A 23,190-nucleotide genomic window follows, 5' to 3' on the forward strand; every position below is an offset into this window, starting at 1 on the left:
GAGTGTGCACTGGGCTGAAGTCAGGTTGAAGAGTAAGGCTGTTAGCTTTGAGGTGAAGCGATGCGAGGCCTGCATGAGAGCACTGAGCTAGAGGTGCTGGCTGTGGCTCAGCCTGGGTCTTCCATGCTCATTCAGTAAAGCCAATCAAGTCAAACTGTCTTCTGATTCTTTGACTCCTCCCCCTTAGTCACTTTTGCAGCTCATTCTTTCCTTAGTTTTTCCTAAGTCTTGGTGATTTAAAAAAAACAAAAACAAAAAACCCACCAATTTTATACATCAACAGTTTCATTTTATCAGTGAGCCACTCCCAGATTTAAATCCCTAAGCAGGTGGCTCAGAAGCTGCAATAGACCAAAAATAAACAAAAAACAAGTAAAATACTCATGATTAAGATCAAATACAATGATCTAGGTCACAAGGAAAAAAGCTAGCAATGTTAGAGTTAATCTTAGGGAAAATGGTTGTTCTGGCGGTATATCTAAGTCTGTAATCATGCCTTGGGAAAAGGAGGCAAGAAGTCAGTGTCATACTGTGCTCCATACTGAGTTGATAGCTAGCCTGAAGTATACCATCTTTGAGGGGAGGCTGTTAGAAGAACTGGAACCACAGGCTTCAGCCAGAGATGAACCTCTGTGGGGTGTGGCCCTGCGGGTTCTAGTGGAGGCCCAGTTGGAGACTCAGCATCTGTTATACTGTTTCTGTCCAATGCCATCTGTTCTGGCACCCGGGTATTCAAATATGGATCCTGAGGTTTCTTGCATGCATCCACCAATTTGGTGAGTTTGGTACAGTCAGGAGTCTGAAAGGGAAGGGAGTTGGGGGAAGCAGTTTGTGTGCTACATGTTGGAGTGGCTTCATGGGGAAGAAGGATCAGCAACTGTGCTTACAGTTGGTTGAGGACTCAGGGGGATTGGTGGGAATGAGCCTGCACTTCCAGCTTGGTGTCTGGCAGCAGAGGGCTTTGTGGGAAGAAGAGGTATCATCCTGGGCAGTCTGCTGCAGCCTGGCCAAGAGAGGGTGCATCTCCTGCTCCAGGAATCGCTGAATGAACCAAGTCTCAACTTGTTACTCCTTTAGTTTGAGTCTGGTGGCCATGACCTTTTGAGCCTTGAAGTCCGGGTATGGTTCCATCTTGAAGTGTTGTTCCAGCTCCCAAAGCTGATCCCAATCGTACCTCTGGTCAAGGGGACCCAGGGTGTAGGAGGTCAGAGAACAATGGAAATGCCTCCATTTTGTCTGTAGCTCACTTCAGGTGTGATTCTGATATTTGTTTTTGATACAGTTGTATATGTGTAAGTATATATATATATATATATATATATATGTACATGCATGTATATATACATGTGTATGTGTATATGAATATGTATCTGGCTATTCTAGAGCTTGCTACGCAGACTAAGCTAATCTTGAACTCAAAGAGATCTCTGCCTCTGGAGTGCTGGGATTTGAAGAATGCTCCATAGTGCTTGTGTTTCTAAAATATTGGTGTTGCTTTTATCCCTGTCCTATCTTTCATTTTCCTTCATCCTAGTCTTTTTTTCCCAAGAGAGATCACAGCTAACATGATCCTCCAGAGACAAGTTCTCCATCACCTGCTCAAAAGCCAAGCTTTGTACCCAGGTGCTTCCTGTATCTCCTCTGCCCTTGTCTTCATTTCCACACACCCTCCTGTAATGCCTGGTACCATCACTCAGCTACCTTGTCAGAAATCTGAGAACCACTCTTTGTCACAACCAGTTAATCTCCAAATCCTGTTGACCACTCTGACCAGAGGTTTCCCCAGGTGATCTGTTCTCCTAGGCGCTGACTCTAGCCAAGTCAACTCCTGCCTCATCCTGTCAAGGCAGCCTTGTTCTCAAGGTCTAGTCTATACTTTTGGGCCATGGAGGCTCTTGTGTCCTTCCCTCAGTACTGCACACCCTCCCATTCCATGTTCCTGGGGCCTGCTTACTCATTCCTTCATGGGAATTTATTGCAGCTTGTCTGTGATAAAAGAAACTCGAAGCTCATCTGTTCCTTTTCTATAGATTGTGAACACTATTGTAATCCTCAGACAAAGCTTGATGTGTAGTAGTTGCTTAGTAAATTTTAGAATTTTTGGGATGGTGATAGTGCTGGGGACCGTTCTAAGACCTCATGTTTGCTAAATACATTGTTGGTCACTAAACTATGCCAACAGGCCACATAGGCCAGTAGTTTGTTAAACAAAGGGCAGCTGGGTGGCCATGGAAAATTTCTGCCCTGAAAGATGGAGTGTTGAGTCAGTCTGGATCTGGAACAAGGAGCTTGTTCCTAGGCACATGAGAAGTACTGTATCTGAGAGGTTTGCTCCTCTGGGACTGGAGGCTTGGCCTCCTGAAAGGCTTAAAAGCAGAGAGTAAACAGCCATTGCTTATAGAGCACTCCCCAGCAAGCTTTTGTGCTGCTTACACAGAGTCATTTAGGTCTCAGGATAGTCCGATCAGTTATTTTTAAAAGTTATTATTTATATTAAGTTATTTTTAAAAAGTATGTTTATGTTCTGCCATGGAACAAGAAAGTCAGAGGACGACACTGGGAATTGAACTCAGTAAGGAATTGAAACAAGAGCCTTTACTTGCTCAGCCATCTTACTATCCTGAAATCTTTTTTTTTTTTTTTTTTTGTAACACTTTTTCAAAAGTTTTAAAAATGAGTTGAGAAACTAAGGCTCAAAGAGATAAGTAATCTGTCAAGGACATACAACCTGTTTGTTGACAGAGCAGGGATTTGAAGGTAGGCCTCTGGTCCTAGAACCATACATTGGATGATAGCTGTTGACCATCTGTTTTAGCCCTTGTTTTATGATCAGTAGGAACACCCATCTTCCTTGTCTATTGTTTGCCTGAGGGTCAGAGCCTGAGCTATTATTATCTTGTCTGGTCTTAGAGCTGTAGACTTTCATGTCCATTTTGGAATGAAGGTATGGTTGTCCAGGATGTGGAGGACATGATTTGGCACTGCTGGAGAGCTTTCTTGCAAGGCCACAAATAAGTGAATCCTCTGTGATTTTCATGAATGATCGGTGTTTTGTTGTGTTGCTTTTAGTTTAAGATAGAGTCTCAGTGTTGTAGCTGAAGCTGGTCTTGTGATCCCGGAATTCCAGGTGTGCCACTCTACCTGGCTCCTCGGATCAGTTATAAGGAGCCTATAGCCAGTACCACTTTGGACACCTGAGTCTCATGTTTATGTTTGGAAGCACAAAGGGCATCTCATCATGCCCCTGAGCTTATGAGCCTTACCCGTTGGCCAAGAGAGTGCCAGCTAATGCCCAGCTCTGAGCTGCATCTCCTTTGATTAGCAGCCTGCTGGGGGAACAGGCCTGAGTAAGAGCTCCCTGCCAGTCCTGACTTGTCTCATTCCCTGTTACTTTTATCTGTCACTGCAAGCACTTGGGTTCCCCTCCTGAACTAATTAAGTTTGCATGTATTTAGACACATTGCCAAATAGTGCTTAGCAAAGCGGAACTGTTACATCTCTTTCTGAGTAGGGAAGCAAGGGTATATGAATACTCACTTCGTGGACCAGAGAGAAACATGGCTGATAGGCACTGAGTATGTGTACAGATGATGGATACCTGTCCTGGCTCTCCTAGGGTTACAGCAGGCCTGCAAAGCAGCCTTTGGATTCGCTCACAAGTTCATGTGAAGGTCCTCCTTCCAGCACACCTAGTGAATTGGCATTCTAAGGGCATATAGTGGAAAGGACATGAGTTTTGAAGTATGTTGTTTTTCTGTGTACAAGTAGAACTGAAAGTCGAGTTTACTGGGATTTTTGTAAGCAGCGGACAGGACTGTGTGTTGTGCAGCTGCCGTCACCTAGATTCTAGATCCTACCAGGTACAAGCAAGCAGAGTACAGTTAAAAGTGTAACAGTTCTGTGAACAGAAACAGCTCAAAGCCCAAATGCTTCCCTTTTGCCTAGAGGGCACAGTTCTCCCACTCAGTCTTCTGTGACCCTGTAAGATGGTACAAGATGGGAGAAGTGGAAGGAAGGAAAGAATAGAGTTGCTGGACCAGTAAGCTGACTCAGCACGCAAAGATAGATGCTTGCTAAGAACAGAGTTGTCCAAAATCTTTCCACACTGGAAATGGGACTCAGCCCAGTAGATCACCATAGTGAAGTGACAACTGTCCACATATTTTGTGACAAATTCATGCCTGCTTTTTTCTAGTGACAGCTTGTCTGATGTCTGAGATGCACTGTTGTACAATATCCCTGGGTCCACTTCAGACAATAGTTAAGAGGCAAGCCATGTTACAGCCTCTTTTTCTTGATGTAAGGATCTTTGCTTACTATAAAAGTCAGAAGAGTCAACTGAAATCAGTAGGGTAGAGCCTCCATCCTTTTCATAGGGTGCTAGTGCTTCCCAGTCATGACAGAGCTTTTGATGGGAAAGATTGTTTCCAGTCAGTGTGGGCTCCCAAGAACATGCAATGTGTGGGGGCAGGGGAGAGGGTGTCCCAGAGGTTGCATAGGAATTCTGGACCTTCAAGTTAGAGTCTAAGTTCAGAGAGTGTCAGAGAGAATGGCAGCCAGACCTCCTGCCCTCCCTTCAGTTTCCCAAGAGCACTCTTGTCTTCAGAGGGTACATTGGGTTAGCCCCAAGAAGGCAGCTTGAGTTGATGGGGTCATGTTTCAGCTGCAGCTAATCCAAGTCACTCGATATAAATCTCCCTGCTGCCTCTTTCTCCCTCCCATCGCCAACCACAGACAGGGAAATGAATCCTGGCCCTCACCCTGAATACATCATGGCAGGCCTGCCTCTAATGAGAGAGGGCCATTCATTGTGGGGTGAAGCTCCCTGCAGTGCCTGGGATGCCATTAATTAAAGAAGAGCCACCTGAAGCCAGTCGTGCGGTGCAGCCTGCCACGCTCAGATGGAGTGGTGGTGAGGTAGCCTCGTTAGCCTGACAGCTTCTTGGGCTGAGAGTTCTTGGGCTTGGAGGAGTAAGAGGTACTCCCCCCCCCCGACTCCTGTGAGCACAGACACCCCTGAAGCTGGCCTACTAAGAAACATCTGAAGGCTGAAGGCCCCTCCTGTGGGTTCTTGGGCCTAGAACCAGCATTAAAGGGATTATCTGAAATGCAGCCAGCACAGCTCCTGGTTCCCAGTCTTTGCTCCTTTTGCATTCTTCATGAGGTTCTAGAGCTGCAGGTTAATAGGCCTCTTACAATGCCACCTTCCCTTGGAACCTTTCACTGGGGCAGTAGTCTGCCTTGGAAAGACTTCATGGGTGGAGGGACCCTGGAAGACAAGCTCTGTTGTCTGTCAGCTTTTCCTGCTCCTTTCTGGGTACTTTGGCTTGGGTGACAGTGAAACTCCATTGACAATCTCATTGTCTCACCCCTGGGAAGGTGCGGAGGGTTTACCTCACTGTATTGATTACAGAACCCTTGTATGGAAGTTTTGCCCAGCTAAAATGGATTAAAGATAAAGATATTGAAAGTAGTAGTCGCCTCATTGACCTGATGCAGAATTGGTGATTGGATGGTTCTTTACTTTTTAAAAAATGGTCTAGAAGCAAATGTTGCTGCCTAGATTCTGCCCCTAGGGCTTGATATGTAGAGCTCTCCTAGGACCATCTGTGAGCATCCTTAGTACTTCCTCTTGGGGGCAGCAGACCTGGAACCTCTGAGACCTTCCTTTTAGCCCAGACTTGGGATAGTCCAGCTAGTCTCTGTGTCTGGATTGTCAGAAAGGCAGTTGGGTCCTTTGTCTGTGGCTCTAGAGCAGATTCTGGAAATCTGGCTTATTTTTATGGTAGAGTGTGACAGACAGGGTGCTTTAGAGGGCCTAAGAACTATCTGGGGCATGGCTGGGCCATTTGGTCTGTCTGTCCTCTTTGAGTTCACCTGACATGGATTGCAACCTCTCTTTCAGCTACCACCCCTAGGGTGAGGTATGGGCCCACTCCTCTGTGTGTGGAACATTTTAAATCTTGAGTCTTAATATATTTGAAAGTCTGTATGTTCTCTGTTAGAGTGAAGACTGGAGGAGCCTGTCTCTTGAGTAAAAGGAACTACCAGTGCGCTTGGAAAATATTAATACTTTCTTTCGTGTGTGGTATTTTAAAGCCTTGCCTATTATTTTTGTGACTCTTGAATACCAATTTTTGGGTTTGTTTTTGATCCCAAACAAACAAACAAACAAACAAACAAACATGATAGGACCCCACAGACTTTGTAGCCCAGGCCTAAAGTCCCATCAGATTAGGAGGTTAAAGTCAGAAAGTTGCAAGGTCAAGGCTTACCTGGGTGGGCTACAGAACAGTTCAAGACCAACCCCGGCAACCTCATGTTAAAACTTCATGTCACTTGAAACCTCATGTTGAAGAGTAAATAGAGGACTGGGTATGTAGTTCACTTGCTTAGCATGCCGGAAAACCTAGGTTCAATCCCTGGTATCCCCTCACCGCATATCAAGGCATATAGGTATAATGAAGTATGTAAATATGAATACCATTTTAACATGATACATTTGTATACAAGTATACACCTGTGTCACCATCATCCCAAATAAAATTTCTGTTGTCTCAGAATGTCCCTCTGTGCCTCTTCCCCAGTTAGTAATACCTACCCCTACCAGTTAACCATTGTTTTGACTTAGATTATTTAGGATATTATTCTCGACCCTCATAGAAATTAAGTCATGAAAAATGTACTCTTCTGGTTTGTTTGTTGTTTGCTTTTTTGTTTTTCCAAAACAGGGTTTCTCTGTGTAGCTCTGATTATCTTGGAACTTGCTTGTAGAGTGGGTTGGCCTTGAACTCTGAGATCCACCTTGCCTCTGGTTCCTGAGTGTTGGGATAAAGGGTGGGTGCCGCCACTACCACTTGGCGAAGTCAAAATATACTCTTCTATGTTTGATTTATTTTGCATACTATAAGAACAGATAATTCATGTAGTTATAGATGAGTTTGGCCTTTCTGTTTTCACTGTTTTGCTGTAGTACACTGTTATTTTTTCCTCTTTAGAGCATCTGCCTCCTTTAGGTATTTAGCATGTGTTTGCTGAATGAGTATATGAGTGTTTATTTTGATATAGAAATACCCCTATGCCTATCGACTTCTTTCAATCCTGTCATTCTTTAAAACCCATTTTCAGTGTGTCAGCCTTGCAGCCTTACATCTCTGTTCTGGTGTCCACACTGGTCTTCCTTCTTTCTAGGGACACAACTGACCCTGGGCCCATGGAAGAAGCCCTTGAGGCATTCTGGTTCACTTGTTTCTTCTTTCAGTAGATAGTTAAGTACCCACTCTTTGCCCTGTACTGTTTTAGGAATTGAGGACATAGTAGTAAAGAGAAAACCAAGGCCTTCTCAAACAACCTACCTTCATTGAGTATGTATTCTGTGGTATGTAACTGGCCTTCTGTCTGCAATTTAAACTCTCATGCCAAACAAATCTTGGTCCTGTCCTGGTTCTTCTGTCTAGTGAGGGTCTGCAGGAGCTGGGTGGCAGTGGCTTTTTGACAGGGCTTCTGACGATCTTAGAGCCCTTTTCCTTTTCTGTTCATGATGCCACCTCTGCTACTACTATGTGGCATTGAATTTCTCAGTATTGGTGTTTCCCTTCCACTATCCTGAAGCCTGATTCCTTCTGTGAGGAGGGAAATCTTCAGATTTCTGTGCTTGCAAAGGTGTGTGACCTCTGTTTTGTCAGTGCTTTCCAATCTGTTCCTCTAATTCCCAGTCATGGTCATGGTAACATTATTTTGTACTAAAAGCAAACCACCAGTTCTCCCTGGAAGATGCTGAACAGATCCAGGCCCTAGGAAAGAAAAGCAGGTCAACTTGCAGTCTTTTCTCTCAGAGGCTCTGGCTTCTGGGGGCTAGAAGGGCGTGGCTCCTGAGCAGCCTTGCTTTTGAATGCAATTGCTGGATTTGTAAAGGGAAGATTCTCAGTAATCCTGTTCTTCCATACCCTACCCTACCCATGCTGAAAGGTGGCTGCATCAGTTGGTCTAAATGAGGTTTCTTTTGTCAGGCTTCTAACAGTACCTGCAAAGGGCAGGGCAGACTCAGCTGTGAGGCAGGGAGAGTCAAGGAGCATGGAGTTTGGAAGTTGAAGGCCAGGAAGCTTTGTGTTTCATTTGGCATGGTGGCCTGTGCCTGAATGATTTGTGGACTGTGGAGCTTAGCTTTGTAGAGGTTCGGGAAGGGCGGCTGTGAGTGGGTAGGATCAATTCTCAGTGTCCCTGGCTAAAGGGTGACACACAGCTCAGACTTCATAGTTCTGTAAAACTGATTCTTCCAAAGCCTTCGAGAATGTTGGTTTGGGGAAGAAAGCCAGCCAACCCAGAGAATCCCAGGAGTCTGACAGGCCTTTTTCTCTGCGATTCTTTCTTGCAGGCAGCCCGAGGCAGCCTGTCTCTTTGTTAACAGAGTGACAGCAATGTGACACCATGGAAATAATTACTAACAAATCACGGTGGTGACTGCAAACAGCTCTCTGTCTTCAGAGGCATGTCAGGGTGCATTAGAGCAGGACTGGAGGAGCAGCAGAGGGGGCCGAGCCGCAGCCTGCATTCTGGCTCTCCTGGCCTCCCCCACCCCCTGGCCTCTGCTTTCTGTATCTTACTTACTGCCTGTTGTTGGCCTTTGCCTGTCAGGTCAGCTAAGGGCCAGCTGGGTTTGCTGGTGGCTTGTGGCTGGTCTAGATTCCTTTGGGCAGATGGCCAGAGCTCTGTCTTTGCCAAGGTCACCTGGGTAATGATGAGAGGTGAAAGGGTGCCCCATTTCTCTAACTCATTCTGCTACTCCAGACCTGCTCACCTGCCGTGCTTCAGGTTTAAGGGTGGTAATACCTGCTCTAGCAGGGCCCAGAGGATGAGGGAAGCCTTGTGTCTTGTGTTAGCTCAGCTCCCCCTGCCCCCCACCAGCCCTGGTTTTTTCTTCAATTGCCATAGTCAATTTTTGGTAAGTCGACTTTGTCCATTCCCTCTTGGTTAGCAGAGTGATTGCTCTGACTGTCAGGGCTGTAAATAATGTTCCTGTTGCGTGTGGCTGGAGGCAGCACATCGGGTGGGAAAGGAGGGGATAGAGGAGCTGCAACGACTCAGCTCCGTTGCTCGCCCCCTCCCCTCTCATACAATATTTATCCAGGGATGGGAGTCAGATGCAGCGACCTCAGGGGTCACCCAGTTAAATAGCTTCTGAACCTCCCTGCATTCTAATTGCTGCAGTTGTCCTTTGCTCTGGAGACTTCTCCTCCCCATTGTCTGCTGAGGTACACACTAATGGCTGTCCTCCCTGGCCCTGCTGGGAGGCATAGGAGGGGGCAGTGCTCATTGCTACCTTCCTTTCCCTAGAGATAAAGGAATCCAGGGCCTGTTAACAAGTGGCTTTAGCCAGAAGGACACCATCCCTGGCTTCCTTCTCTACCCCTTGCAAACTGGCTGAAGGAGTTTCAGGCAGTGTGCTTGGTGGTTGGTGCCAAGAACCTTCACCCATTTTCAGTATCTGTAGCCAGAACTGTCGACTCTGACTGTAACCAGACTCATGACTCCCTCTGATGCTGCCTAGACAGGGGCAGACCTTTGACAGGGGTATTATTTTGTGTCCTCAACATTCCTACATACAAGAATTGGAAACATCTAGGGAGTGGTGTTTCCTGTAGTAATATGCTACATTTGGCTCAAAGATTGGTCAAAAGCAATTTGTCTGGTTCTTTGGGTGTCGGTTTTAGATAGATGGATCATAGTTGCAAGTGTGCCCCGGGTATATCCACATCCACCAGGACTTTGCTGTAAATGTCAGTTCCTTCCACTGTAGTGCTTCTCCCCTAAGCAGTACTGGAGGAAGCTGCCATGGAAGGTGTTAAGGAAGACATAGGCAGTCAGAAGTGGGCCAAGTAAGTTGTGTGCAGGGGACTGTGGGAGCACCAAGTGATCAGAGCTAATTACAGGACAAGGTAGACTGAAAATACAAGACAAAACAAAGAAGCACTGTATGGGGGCATAATTGGCTGTAATTTTTAGTGGTGAACTCTTTTTACAGTAAGAGAATATTAGGCTGAGCTGTACTGGCTACAGCTGGGGCACAGCCCTATTCTTTCCTAGGTCTGAAACTTCCTAGAATACACTTTGAAACCCCCTAAGCTTGTTCTAGAGCTATTGTGCCAGGAGCAGGACTCTAGCCTATGTGCTTGCATGTCTTGGAATAATCAGGAGAGCTGGAATCAGGGCAGAGAGGACCAGCCAGAGGTTAAAGTTCTTGTGCACTTATATGGGAGCAGAGACCGGACTACAGGGGGAATTGTAGGCCTACAAACATAGTTCAGACATAAGATTGGTATGGCTACAGGCCAGGTGGAAACCATGCTAGGATGTGTTGGGCATCTTAGAGGCAGCTTAAGCTGCTAGCTCCAGGTTTCCCTATCCAAAAATAAAATAGCCAATCACTGCCAGAGTACCCTAGAAGCTTCCTTCCTATCTGGTGCTCAGCCTCCTTTCTCTACCCTCCTACCTGATAGTCTGTGTGTTAAGGGGCTCTGTCCAGGTCTCGGTAGCAGCTCCAGTGCTTCCTACACAAGTGAACACTGTGCCACGGGATGGACACTGAGAGGTACTTATCTTAATGTTTGCCGACAGGCACTGGAAGGCATAGTGATAGGATTTTCAGGACATTTGTAGCCCCAGAGAGGTTCATGCTACACTTTCCCACAGGGTGTTTCTAACATTTATGTGCTTCCTGTGGGCTCTGAGGGGGAGGAATTGCAGGAGAGGTAGTCAGTAGGTGGGCTGTAAAAGCTAGGAGCTGAAAGAGCTGAAACAGTTGAGAACACTACTACTCTTCCATTGGTTTTGATTCCTAGTATACACATGATGGCTCATAGTCTTCTATAACTCCAGTCGTAGGGTATCTGACATACATGCAACATACATGCAACATAAATGCAAGCAAAACACTCATACCCATAACAATATAAGTTAGTTGACCTGGAAAGATGTCTCATTAGTTAAGAACACTGGCTGTTTTTCTAGAGGACCTGGGTTCAGTTCCTAGCACCCACATGGAGGGTCACAACCATCTGTAACTCCAGTCCCAGAGCATCTGATACTTCCTTCTGTTCTCCTCAAGCACTGCATGCATCTGGGGTATGTATGTGTGTGTTTATATATATGTATACACACACACACACACACACACACACACACACACACACACAGCAAACACTAATACACATAAAATAATAAATTTGTCTTATAAAAAAAGCCAGAAATAGGAAATATTCTACATATAGCTCCTTTAGAGCTTTTAAACAATGGTTTGGCCCTAGGGATTTAAGGCTGACTTTCCTTGGGAAAACTAGCAGCATAGTCTAAGGGGCATCCCAGTGCACCCGCCTGCATTCTGGTTCTGTTTGGGAACTCTCCCTAACAGCATGTCTGGGAACAGTTCCAGCTGTGCTGCCAGACTCAGACGCAGGTGACGGCCTTTCGTCTGTACTGTAGGGAAACCAAGAGGAAATTAAATGTCATCTGCCCCCTGCACAGCAGGTCGCTGCCAGATCAGACACTGTTGATCAGAGTTGTGCAAAGGGCACCCAAGGGAAGGCTTCCACTGCATCCATGCCCTCTGAGCTGTGGCAACTCCCAGGTGATGGCCTGGCTCAGTCCCACAGCTTTCTCTTCCTGGCTGGGTTCACCCTGGCCTATAGCCCAGCCTAATACTATATGGCAGCTGTGGACTGTGCCATGCCAGAGAAGCATGTATACCAGTGGGAAAGAGTGAGAAGGGCAGGGTCTGGCAGTAGAGGAGACACAGGAGACAGCGAATAGACCTGAATTCAGGTTGTGGATCTGTTGCTGAGGATCTTTGGAAAGTCTCAGAAGCACTCACAACTTCTTTGGGACTTGGTAACCGTCACCTGTGTCCCCTGGCATCTGTGGAAAGTACTTTGTGCAGAACTGTTGTGGTGCTTTTCTCACCCCATCTTCCCCAGGTCTGTAACATGTTGACTTAGGGCCTCCTTGCAGATGCTATGAAGTAGGGCAGCAATAAGATGGCCAGGAAGACTCAGCTTGTCCTCCCAATTGAATAGCCCAAGGCTTCTGAGATAAGTCTGGATGTGAGACCTGCCAGAAGTCACTCGTCTAATGGGAGCTTAGATGGCTCTCTCCAGCCCCAAACTTGTATGTCCCTTCCTGTTTTAGAGGACATTAGGATTTGCTCCACCCCACCCCCAAGTCCCCTCCCCCTTTAAGTTCTAGGTGTTCTAGGTGGGCCATAGTTCTCAGTTCCTCAATAACATATTTTACCAAGGCTTTGGGAAAAGATGTTTTAGTATTGACAGAGTTCTCCCAAGAAAACCCCCCACCCTTCATGTCACCCCCACACCCCAGCTGCAGCATGGCTGCTGGTGGTGAAATTCATTAGTGCTCACTGACAGCAGTGGCGACAGAGGCGTTCACTGTCTGCTTCCCGCTCCCTCACCCTCTCGTGCTGCTGCTTCGCGCACACTGATATTTAAATCTGATGGCTGCTTATAGACTTCTTGTACCATGACAAGTTTGGGGAGGGGGTTGGGAAGGAGGAGACAGACAAGGAGCCAGCTGTCATGCTGGTATTTCAAACAGTACTCTCTCCTGACCCTTTGCAGGCTCCAGCAAGTGTATCATCTTTCTGAAGCCTGTGGTTGGAGTTATAACCTGCAGATACCCCAGAGGATGGGAGCAAGTGTAGGGGCAAACTGGGCTGATAAATCAGGAGTTCATTCTCCCAGGGCTGTGGGTTGTCGGAGAACAGTGGAGGGACAGTGCAATTCCCTTGTTGAACAGGGAATTGGAACTGAGTCTCTCCAAGTGCCACAGGGTGTTGCCCCCTCTCCATTACCAGGAACAAGGAGGCTCTTCTTCAGCAGTTGCTTTTAGATTCTTATGTTTATGCTGTGGTTATATTTCAGGCAAACCTGGGGACCTCTGAATATAGGAACCAGGTTTGTGTAGCTTCTAATTTGATCATGATTTGGGTTTCAACAGTGCTCATAAACTGTATCGTGGTCAGCTAAGGATCCTACTCTGTGTCTAGAGGGGGCAGGGGACTCTTGGCTTTTGTACCTGGTACTTGTGTGTTTTGTCTTTAAACTTGAACGAGGAATCCCTAGGTTCCTTCTGTATCTGTAACTCCTCCCCTCAATCCATTTTTGAAGCTACTGAGTGATTCTTGGATTTCTCCTTTTGCCATTTACCTGTAGCTCACTTTTCTGGTATTTTTCCTTACCTAGCCTCATCTGGCCTAGAGGCATCTTCACAAACCTTTGCAGGATCAATGTATGCTGATCTAGCCAAATATCTCCTCTGAACCCATTTTCAAAGTTTGTTTTCCTTTAAGTCTTGTAGAGTAGGTAATGGAGGTGGTGTTGCTTGCTCAAGGATGAGGAGCACTTGATAAGTTCTACATTAGTGCAGTAGAGCCATAAAGCAGGACTGGGGTGGATGGGGGTGTGATGCACTGCCTACCCATTGAGGGCCTTTCCAGCACCAGGTCCCACCATGCTGGAGGTCACCGAGGAACAGTGTTTCCTCACCGAGTCTTGTCATTGGCAAAAGTGCAGCTATTCAAGACGTGATGGGCTGGTCTGTGAGAGGGGTTACTCATAAAATATACTGTATAACTTTCAATGGAGTTGAAATGGACCAAGAGGGTGTGGTTTTTTTTTGTTTTGTTTTGTTTTGTTTTGTTTTTTTTGTGGTGATGGTAGGAGGTTTATAGACATGTGTTGTTTGATTTTTGTCTGTCTTTCAAGACAGGGCAGCCCTGTGTAGTGCCTGGCTGTCCTGCTGTATCTCACTCTGACTTGAATTCAGAGGTCCAACTGCCTCCGTCTCCTGAATACTGAGATTTAAAGGTGTGTGCCATCATTTCTGGATCATAAGTGTGTTCTTGAGCTGTCAAGCGCCACTTTTAATGTTATCAGCACCTGTAATCCTGTAGTTCCCGCTGGTTCCTACATCTAGCACTCTCTTCACCCTGTCTTATAGGCTTCTAGCCCTCAGTTTCTGGCTAGGGTGACTTTTCTTTGTTCCCTGTTCTTGCTGATTCCTATTCCTGAGTGCTAGGCCTGGTTGGGGCAGGCCCGTGTTGTCTTCTTACATGGCATATCACAAGGGGAAAGGAAGATAACTAGCTTTGGTAAGTATTTAGAGGCTTGAGCGTTAATTTTTTATACATCAGCAGTGGCTAATTGAATGAATTCAATTATGAATCTGCTTTTTCTCCACCCTCCTTTCTATGATGTGGTGGTTCAGAGTTGAGACAAGGAACCTGTTGAAATGAGAAACCCCTATTTCCTAGTTGACCCCCTTACTAATTCGGGTTAAATTGCTGTGCTATTGCACTGGTGACACATTGTGTCTGCCTCTGTTTGTATAAGAGGATGTAGTGGGGGAGGAAGGACCAATTTGTGCAGAGATAAAAGGTGTCACAGGCAGATAACTAACGTTCCAGCCTCATGCCTGCTCTCATTGTTGCTCAATTTGCTCCGTGTATAAGCCCAGCCTTCCCCTCTTTCTTCCTTCCCTCCCCTTGGTCATATTTTACCTCTGTGCCACAGTGTAATGATGCCCTGCGTAGTGGGGGAGGAGATGGGCACCTCTGGCTGACAGCCCTTCCTGATAACCAAATTCCAGCCCATCCATCACTAGCCACTATCCTCAACTCGAGGAAAAGTGATCGTGAAAGGCGGGCTGGGCTGTTCATCACTCGAGCTCTGTTTATCTCCTCTGGGTGGGGAATGGAAGCAGGAGAGACAAAGAGCCACGTCCCCAGCTAAGTGCTGCCTGGATTGGTTTGACTGGCTTATGCTGGGTACAGACTTATGCCACGTAGACTGTGGCACTCTGACTAGGTGATACACAAGACTGGGCTCAAGGGGTGTGAGACTTTCAGACTCAGCAGTTCTGAAACAGAGGACAGGTGGTGACAACATGCTGCATGGAAACAAGCTGTGTGTACCTCAGAGGTGTCTTTTTGCAGGGTCTTTGCTGTGGCTCTCCTGACCCAATTCGTTTGATGGCTGGGCCTCTCTGCCTTCATGGTCCACTGATGATTTGAGGCCTTTCTTGCCTACATGTCCGAGGAACACAGTGGTTTCTACACATGACCAATGAGTATACATTTCAGTGCTGTTGGCCACCGGGACTGACAGTTCAGGTCGCTCTGAGATCCAGGTACCATGGCCTCTCCTGTGAGGCAGACAGGAGTAGATGATGACTTTAGCCTGCTAGTCCCCTCCTCTTTTAAGTTTCACCTGCTAGGTGGGTTTATTAGTTAAAATTTGAAGAGTGAAAAGCATTTAAGGAATAATGTCTACAACCATTATCAGCACGGGTGTCTGCTCTCTTGTTTGACCTGCCTTTTAGACTCTGTCAAACGTCCATCGCCTCCTTGACTCAAACCTAGCAGCAGGCCCCATCCTCTGTTCACTTATCTTCAAAGTTGAGCTCCTACTTACAGTGGTTCCACTTTGGCCATACCCATTAGCAAGGGGTGGGTTTAGGAGCTCCCTTAATGAGCTACTCCCCTGCTTTGGCTGACGCCAAGCTTGCCACACCTGCTTGCTATCAAGGCTGTCTGGGCCAAACCAGAGCATTTCAGTTGCAGGTGGTAGGCCTGAATGTGGACTGGCGTGGGGAAGGTGGGGAAGGTGGGGAAGGTGGGGCTCCCCTTGCTTTGTTGTCTGTCTGTGGGGAAAGACATTTTCTAACTGCCCTGTCCTCCCAGATTGTTCTCCTCTTTCCAAATAGAAGCTCTCTTTTTGTTATTTGAAAGATCAGCTGGAAACTTAAGAAGTACCTCATCTTCTCTAACTTCTGCCAATGAGAAGCAGGGATCCTGGGAAACATCCAATAATAGGTTTAAGGTTCCATTCAGATGACTTGAAGGACCAATGTGATAAGAGCAAGACCATGGTAAATAACAAAGTAGGGCACATGCCTTCTGCCTCTAGGCTCATACCATTTGAAGAGTGATCTTGTACCTTGCTTTAGAGCCTATAGGCAGGACTGCTATGCATGTGTGGGGGTGAGGGGTGTCCTTAAAAGGAGCCCCTTGTATTCATGAAACTGAAGGAAGTTTTGATTTGGTAGGGGAAAAAAGTCCCATTCCTTTTTATTGCCTGGACATAATTGGGTTTTTTCTATTGGCCATCAGTGATGTCATTCCGACCCCTCATAAAGAAGGGGAAATCACACCTGTGGACTTGGTGCATAAAATTTCATTGGGCAACAGTAATAAGCATGACCAGATGATGTTTGGGCAGTTGGGGAGTTTTGTGCCCAGTGAATCCAGCTGCATGGAGACCTGGGCACCATAAACTTGCCTGCACGTTTATGCCCGCAGGCTAGTTCAGGGCCCACTGCCAGTGGCTCTTTTCCTTAGGATCAATATCTGGTAGAAATTCAGCATTTTTACCCTTTGTGTCAGGAACCTTTGCCCTTTTCTTTGCCCAGTAGTGGAACCATGTATCTACTGGTACCTGCCGACCTTAGCCTTAGATGCCTAAGAATATTGAGTAAAAGAAAGCAAAAAAAACAACCTTGAGCAGTAAACTCCATCCTACCTACCTCTGCCAGCTTCCCAGCTTTGCCTTCCCTGGGATGAGTCAAGGTCTCCAGTTGAATATGTGCAATTGGTACATGCTGTTCAGAAGCCCCAGAGTATTTCTAGTTCTATTCTTGGCTTGTTGCCTGATTGAGCAAATCCTTTTTCTTTACTGAAACTGTTTTCTCATTTGTATAAGCGATGATGACCACTCTAACCCTCCTTGTGTGTTCTATTCTGAGGTAGGATTATGTGATAGAGATGTATAGCTATCTTCCTGTGAGACACCTGGATGTTCAAGTTCTAGCTCTGGCTCTGCCTCCCATGAAGATGAGTTTGGGCTCTGCTGTATATGCTGGAGACAAAGGGCTGGAACATTCAGAGGAGCACTCAGCAACCCTATTCTTCTTGAATCTGCAAATTTTCATGCATCAAGCTCCTGAATAAGATTGGTATCTTCCCCTTCATACTTCAGTCAGATATAGACCATAAGAGAGGCACTCAGGATTCCTGCTGGGAATGTTCAGATTTGAATGACTGTTTAGATGATCTTCCTTTCTTGTTGTTCTCACTGTAACTTCTGTGGTAGAGAGAAGCAGGCAGGATCCCACTAAGGGAGACCCTTTCTAACCAGGGGTAATGTCTATAGTTGTCATGTATCACTGGAATCCAACAGAAAAGGAAATCCCTTTTTCTCAACAGCTAGCCAGAACCAATAGGACTCCTGACCTAATGCCAAGTAAAGTCATCAGGAGGTGACTGAAGTTGGCTACAGGAAAATAAGACAGGGGCTGCCTGCCCTTTTCTAACCAGCCTCCTGTGTTCCTCTTACTTCTGGTGGCCTCTTTACACCCAGAACTCAGTGTGATTTTTCTGAAATACTGAACTTAGCAGTAAGTTTCTAAGACACAGGATAAGGAACATCAAAGAGAGAGAAGGAAATTAATATGATTCAGAAAGTTCAGTTATCTTTTTTTCCCCCCTTAGGTGACTTAATTTAAGAAGCCTTGTTTTACCCAAGGTTTCAGATCCTTGGTTCTTGGCCCTATGTGGGCTTACTATCTCTGGAAGCTCCTTCATACTTTTGGCATCAGCCAGAAATTCCCTTTCACAACACTGGCAAGTTATAGGTAGTGTTCCTAAGCCACCTACTTGTAAGAAGCCTGCCTTTCAAGAAAGATGTCATAGCTGGGTGTGATGGTGCATGCTTTAGTTTCAGCACTCAGAAGGCAGAGGCAAGTGGATCTCTGTAGGTTCAAGGCCAGCCTAGTCTACAGAGTGAGTTCCAGGATAGAAAAGCTGTGTAGAGAGACCAGTCTCAAAAGAAAAAGAAAGACATGTATCTTGTAAAGTGAATCCTTAGTTTACTTCCTGAAACCCGGAGGTCAGTTTCCGGTTATTATCTGTCAGGTATTTGAAGGGTGGTAAAGGGAAGGGTGGATTTCCCTTCAACTTTGTGAGGTGAACTTGTCATTTCAGTTTCATTCTCACAGCCCAAGTTCCTAAGGAGTCTATACTGTGTTCTCCATGCCCTTGTCTCTCAGTGGCTCTTCCTTCTGTTCTTCCTTATCTGATCTGCTGACAGTCACACTCCTCTTACCAAGGTCACTCGGGTCCTTCATTGGGTCCTCTCACCTCTCACCTTGTTTAGCCACTCGGTGACATTTTACATTGAAAGCTGACTACAAGGAATAGGTAGAGGAATCAAAAGGGGCACATGTGATCCCAGGTGCTTGCTATCATGAAAAGGGCTGCTGAGGTGAGAGAGTCTTGACCCATGAAGTGGTCAAGTGCCTTCTTAGAAGGAACCATGCAAGGATTCAAGGGCCTGGCTAGCAGGTGGAAAGCTTTCTGAGCTCTTGGATCTTAGCAAGGTTCTACAAGGAAGAAGTGAGATCTTATCTGTAACTTCTGTTCTTTGTTGGTCTATTTGTTTGTTTGAGGCAGGATCTCTTTGTTATGTAGCCCTGGCTGTCCTGGTACTTGATTTGTAGATCAGGCTGGCTCAAACTCAGAGATTCACCTGTCCCTCAAGTGCTGGGGATAAAGGCATGAACTACCATGTTTCATTTAATGTTTTCTGTAATTTCTGAAGACACACTCTTCATTCTTATTAGTCATTAGTCAGTTTTCTGTTACTGACACATACCTCAGACTCTGTATTTGCTGCTCTTCTGGAGGACTGGGAATGATATCATTGGTAGAGTGCTTACCTAGAATGACTGATACTCTGGGTCTGACCCCCCCCCCCCCCAACACTGCCTAAAACAAAATGTATAGCACAAGTTTCTAATTCCAATTTTTGGAGGTAGAGTCAAGAGGGCTACATTGGACCCTGTCTCAAAAACAAAACAAAGCAAATAACCAAAGGAGCTGGTTGTTGAGGCATGCATCTTTTATCCCTGCATTGAGCAGAAGCAGATAGATCTCTGAGTTTGAGGCCAGCGTGGTGTATATATGGCGAGTTTCAGGCCAGTCAGGACTATTTAGTAAGATCCTATCTCAAATAAGCAAGCAAACAAAAAGGGGTTAGAGGGATATTTCAGTGGTTAAGAGCACTTGTTGATCTTGCAGAGGACACAGCATCCATATGGCAGCTCACAATCATCTGTAACTCTAGTTCTAGGGGATCTGATTCTCTCCACACATGTGGTATAAAGACATATATAGAAGTACAACACTCATACATATTTTTTAAAAAGTCTAAAATGCCAGTGAGGGACTCAGGGAGACCACAATAGACAACAGTACCTACCTCACAGGATCAGTTTTAGGACAGTTACACAATTTAATTTGCAAATTAGGAAATAGTAACAGCTGATGTTATTCTATGTAATATTTCTTGAAACTCACGGCTCTAAGTCCAGTATCCCTAGTGCTGGAGGTGGGATATCTTTCTTAGGTGGGCCCCCTGCTGATTTGTTGGTCTTTGTGGTCTCTGTTCTGTAGACTTTTTTTTTTTCCCTTTGTAGTTTAAAACTCTACATTTGGGACATGTGTGTTTCTAACTTGTTCTCTCTTCTCTTTCTTGTAGGCTTCCAGGCCAATGCCATTATTTAGGCTTGCCAGTGGCGGATTACTTCAAGCAGTGGATTAATCTAAAAAAGGTACCATCTGAGCTCTGCCTAGGGCCTTTGGTTCTCCTGTCCTTTGCACACTTCTCCTCTTCTAACTCTTGTGTCTTTTTGTTTCTTTTCTCAGTATCCCTCTTTCTCTTCCCTGGACAATATGCACTGAACCATTGATATTTCCGGGGAGTAGGGAGTTGCCTGGGGGTCAGGCTGCTGCTGGGTGGAGTACTATTGGTGTCTTCCAAACATACATAGGGATTTTTTTTTTCTTTTGAATCTCTGGGCTGAGCTTCGTTGTCAGTAGGAGTAGTATAGTCCTAGTTGAGCCTTTCAGAAGGCAGTCTGTTGCGTGTAGTTCTTGCTGCCTTGCTTTAAGCACACACACTAGCTTATTTTTCAACCTACCTTATTGGCTCAATTGCTGGGCTCTTCTAAGCCTTCCTTGGATATCTCCCGATCATCTTTTCACTCCCAGATCAGCACCCTAAATCTACCCTTAACTCTAGTTAGTTGTTCAGTTACCTTCTGATCAGCAACCCAAAATTACCCTCCACTTGGTTGAGTTTCTGATCTCCCGCCTGGAGAAGCAGCCTATGGCCACTCCGTGTAAGATCTCTCATTGCTGGTGACCTTTTCTCCCTTTGAAGCATGGCGAAATCTCCCTTTCTTCTTTCTGCTTCCCTTGGCCTCCTGCAGGGACCCAGAAGTCCTGACTCTTTCCTTCTACCCAGCAATTGGCTCCTGGCATCTTTATTGATTGATCAAGAACCAATTGGGGAACAGGTCCTTAGCATTAGAAGCACCTGCTACAGCAGTTTATATATGTACTCATGAATGTGGTTCTGTGCCTCTAGTTAGGAAAAGAGGTTGCCTAAGATGATTTTGGTTTCTCCTGACCCTAGCAGAGCCTTGTTTATGTAGGGGAGGACATGTGGAAGCTAGAACCCTTGGAGCATGAAGGAGGATCTTGGCACTAATACAGCATTGTAGACCTAGAGAGTTAGCCTGGGATTGTGGGCCTCCGAAGGACCTTTCATAGCTAGGGTAGTTCACTGATAGATTGAGTCACTCAGAAAACCATCCTTTCCTGGCATTATTCTGTGGTTCCTAGATAAACAGAAGAGATAATATAGGAATGACTTCTTACTGCCTTGCTTTAGGGGAGTTATACTCCAGGAGGCCCAGGTTATTAGAAGAAAGATAGAGAAAAATAACCCTGGAGTAACCTCTGGGTCTACTTGACACTACCAGTCAGCTTAGTGATCCTAGGAATCTAGAAGAAGGGAGACCACAGCTATAGTCTTTGAAAGGGGAGGCTACGGAGGGGTCACAATAGGTACTGTGAAGATAGTGGTGTCACACTGGGTATTTAAAGAAGTAGGTATGCAGGGAGGACACTGGCTTGGAGGCAGAAAGAGCAGACTGTTTTTGGTATATTTAGATGAAGCTAACATGAAAGAATAGTGGGGCAACTAATTTTATAAGTATCTGCTCCATACTGAGATGACCTTGGACTTGTTTTCCATGTTTTGTCTTGCTTTTCCCTGGTATGTATTCTTTGCACTCTTGACATTACTTCTCATCTTTGATGGAAGAAGCTTGGCTCTGTCCTGCCTTTGAGCCTTGATCTGGCTGACTCCCTATGTGGAGTGCCCCCTTGTCGTCATCATTATCAGGCATATGTATGTCTGCCCCTTGAAGAGGCAGTTCAGATATCACTTCTGCTTAGCTTCTCTTGCTGTGAGGCTCCCTGCACTTGGGATATCAGTTAACTCCGTTGGAAATAGGTCCATCTGGAGTAGAGAGACAGAGCCTTGTTCTTGCCTATGTCCTCAGTAGCTGGACTGAGCTCAGCTAGACTCAGAGTATGTATATTTGCTGGCCACCTTCTCATTGAGACCTAGCTTCATAAAGACCCTCCTGAATGGAACTAGGCATGCCTGTGTAGATAGACATGCTGTCCAGGAAAAGAGTATGCCAGCTGTCAGAGCTTATCTGAGTCTGCTTGCTGGTCTCAACAAATGCAATGTGAATGCCCGGCCAGGCGAGGCAGGCACTGACCATGAACAATTACTCTGAAGTTCACTAGACTTTTTGGTATGTGGTAGCTCTCTGCCTTTAGGTTCCTAGGCAGAAGAGCAGCTGACCCATATGGTAACACTAGGGTCACTTTGGTGCTTCAGGCCATCTTGAGACTCTTCAATCATTTCTCCACTGTAATGCCAAGATATGGAAGGAAGAAATGGGTGTAAAGGGAAACTGAGGACTCTATTCCCAGTTGACCCCATGTTTTCTTCTGTAGTCCATACAGGCCTGAGAAAAACAAGGTTTTCTCTCTAGTTCCCAGCTACATTGTGTTCCAGGTGTGTGACTATGTTACTAAGGCCTCTAATCTGAGAAGAACTGAAATACTGCCTTTTCAGCTCTGCTCTCCTCTCTTTAGAAACTGTGGGCTGCCTCAAAAAGAGTAACTTTTTAACAGCCATGTTTGACATCTCTACCTCTACCTACTTCACCTTAGCAGTGGCAAAAGACACTGTTGGCTGACATTTGGGATGTTGTTGAATGAGCTTAGATTTTTATTGAACTGTCAATCTAAGGAAAACTTGAAGTCCTGCGCCCAGCTCTTTCCAGGAAAATATAGATATCACTAGGGAATAAGGGGAACACACATGTGTACATGTATATTCACATAACCAATCATCTGCAGAAATGCTTGAAAATATGTATAGACATAAATGTATTTATATACATATATCCACAAAGCACAAAGATATAATATATAATCTCATCCATAAGCACACATTCTGGAGTACCGTCTGTGTGCCAGGTACTCTGTTAGGTTCTAGGAATAGAACAGAGATGAGTTCTGTTCAATAACATGTTCAGAACAATTCAAAGTTGTAGATCATACAAGAAAGAATTGAATTTATTGAGGTAGAGTCTGAGGAAGGTTATCTAAATTATAGATTGAAGGAAGAAATGGCCAAGCTTAGGAAGCAGCATATGGTGAGGCTCTGAGGTAAAGCGAAGCCTGCTGTTTTTATAGAAGCTAGTAAGACAGAATTTCTGCCTCTTGTTCATTGTTCTATTCCTGTCACATTGGATGGCTCACAGTACAGTGCCATTTACTGAGTGAGTGACTTCCAAAGCCTAGGGATGTGAGAAGAGTAAAGCCACATAAGGTAAAGTAGGTGAGGCTGGAGCTTGTACACCATGTTTGGATTCTGGTTCTTAATTTTAGGATAAACAGGAGCCACTAAAAGGGTATTAGGGAAAATTGTGTCTCGTTTCCATTTTTGTTTTGTTTTGAGACAGAGTCTCATGCTGTAGCCCAGCTATATGAGGCCACATAGGCTTGTAATCCCAGCACTTGGAAGGGTGAGACAGGAGAATTGTCTTTTCTTTAAGGCCAGCCTGAGCTGAGAGTTAAAGACCTATCTGGGTTATAAAGAAAGACCTCGTCTCAAAATCCAAACCAAACAACAAAATCTCTTACACTAAGGAAAGTCATGCAGCAGAAGTGACCTAGGGAGTGTAGCAAACAGAAAC

General features: G+C 45.6%; 1 protein-coding gene and 1 pseudogene across 6 annotated transcripts in view; one reads left to right on the forward strand and one right to left on the reverse strand.

The window, feature by feature from the left end:
- Positions 1-23,190, forward strand: part of ERI3 (ERI1 exoribonuclease family member 3) — a 127,145-nt gene that overhangs the window by 44,903 nt on the left and 59,052 nt on the right. For all 5 annotated transcript variants that reach the window (XM_080921929.1, XM_080921926.1, XM_080921928.1 and 2 more), the window contains one exon: positions 19,602-19,674. In XM_080921929.1, coding sequence (XP_080778055.1) covers positions 19,602-19,674 — 73 coding nt within the window. The remainder of the gene's footprint in view (positions 1-19,601; positions 19,675-23,190) is intronic.
- LOC308424908 (homeobox protein Crxos-like) lies at positions 871-12,530 on the reverse strand (annotated as a pseudogene). The gene is made up of 3 exons: positions 12,461-12,530; positions 11,406-11,472; positions 871-1,246 (listed from the first exon to the last, which is right to left on the reverse strand). The product of its transcript is annotated as a homeobox protein Crxos-like (transcript).

The sequence above is a fragment of the Micromys minutus genome, assembly GCF_963924665.1.
Source record: "Micromys minutus genome assembly, chromosome: 9".
Lineage (NCBI taxonomy): Eukaryota > Metazoa > Chordata > Mammalia > Rodentia > Muridae > Micromys > Micromys minutus.